This window comes from Limulus polyphemus, unplaced genomic scaffold (genome assembly GCF_000517525.1).
Source record: "Limulus polyphemus unplaced genomic scaffold, Limulus_polyphemus-2.1.2 Scaffold86289, whole genome shotgun sequence".
NCBI classification, from domain to species: domain Eukaryota; kingdom Metazoa; phylum Arthropoda; class Merostomata; order Xiphosura; family Limulidae; genus Limulus; species Limulus polyphemus.
Genome location: NW_013751885.1, coordinates 547 through 2,230, shown reverse-complemented (window position 1 = coordinate 2,230; position 1,684 = coordinate 547). Strand labels below are relative to the sequence as shown.

Below are 1,684 nucleotides of genomic sequence, written 5' to 3'. Positions count from 1 at the left end.
TTATAAATAAATACAGAATATGTTTTAAGTTATTGAGTTAACGTAGTACAGATTAACAAGTCAGTCCTTAGAATTGAATCAGAAACGATCGAACGTCAGTATGTGATTTACCGTGTTATGGTGGAACGAATAAGTGTTTGTTTGGAATTAATCACAAAGCTACACAATCAGTGCTAGCCTTTCCTAAATGTTAATTGGTAGATTAGAGAGAAGGCAGCTAGTTAACACAACCCACCGCCAACCGTTACATTACAAAGTCTTCACGACATTTTTTTGGTGGTAAGATTCGAACCCGCGTCGAATGCCGTAACCACCAAGCCATGCCAGGTCCCTGTGAATTAAGAAACAGGAAAGTTGATGACAATTTTTTAATGTTTTATATTCGTAAGTTTTCCTGCCAGAAATGACAATAAAGTCGAATGAGGCACCAAATCTAAATTGCACATTTTATTCTTCCTCTAGGAGACGGACACCAGATTGAGAAGCGACAAGTCACATGTCCTTCTGTTGCCAACATCAACAACTATCTAGATCAGGTGATTAATAACGCTAAGTCTGAGATACCCGATCCCTTAAGTCTTCCAGATAAAAACGATAAGGTCCAGCTAAGAAATGGTAAAATAGAGGGCCTGTCTACTCTGTACCGCAGTGGAGACGCTAAGATATCTTGCACCGGCAGTGCGATATCCCTGGAGGTCAACTTAGGTGCTCGTCGTCTGAGAGGTGGATATGATTGGAAGAAAAAAATCCTTTTTGTCAAACTTAGGGGTAGAGTCAGTGCAAAAGTGAGAAGTTTTTCAGTCTATGGTAAAATCACCCTGAAGCTAGCCCCTGGAGCTCACCCATCTATCGAAAGGTTTGATATCACCAATTTTAAGAGACTTACAGCTAGCGTCACGGGGCTAGGTCCTATCGGGTGGACAATTTCTGCAATCGTAACTCTTTTAGGGAGAATTTTCAAAAGAGCTGTAGCCAATGCTCTTGAAAGGCCAATACGTAAAGCTTTAAACAAACAGCTACAGAAAGTCAACTTTCCAATTCCTTAAATATCGGAGCATGAATGAACACTGGGTGGTAGTTGTTATCCTGTTATCAGTAAAAAACTTTCTTAGTTGAGTCACTACAGTGTCTTGGAGCCGTTCAACCAGAGAACACCGAGGACTCGCTTTGTATTAATTCTATGAATAACTTTAATAAAATGAGTAGTTCATTCAATGTATTGAATGTCTGTTTAATTTATATTGTTTCGGTATATATTTGTCACTTTATTATGCTGTGAAATATATATTTTACAAAAGGTCACTACAACTTAATATTAAATGTGAGGTTATTACTCAAACTAGGCAAATGACGTGACAACCACATGCGATATGAAATCACAGTGAAACATGTTTATAGATTGTTGGGCATTAGTTAGGTAGTTTGATTTCACGAAAACTTATCGCTTTTGAGAAGAGTATGTAACATCTCTTTCTAAAACAGTGATATACATTGTTCTGAAATTCATTATAAAACTAGGGAGGATGGATCAACCTGGGATACCAGGACCATTCAGAAAAAGGACTGCAACAAGTCGCAATCCAGTCTTATGAAGCAATGTGCAACGTTTTCTAACAGATGAGAATCTGCGAACACCAAACTCAATGGTAAAAGCTGTTCCCCTTCCCCCAAATATCTATATATG

General features: G+C 38.2%; 1 protein-coding gene across 1 annotated transcript; it reads left to right on the top strand.

Annotated features, from left to right (window-relative positions):
- Positions 1-437: 437 nt before the first annotated feature.
- LOC106477857 (mite allergen Lep d 7-like) lies at positions 438-1,219 on the top strand (the record flags this gene model as incomplete). Its single annotated transcript, XM_013938379.2, has 1 exon — positions 438-1,219. A coding segment is annotated over one exon (609 nt), but the record flags the coding sequence as incomplete, so codon positions are not given.
- Positions 1,220-1,684: the final 465 nt, after the last annotated feature.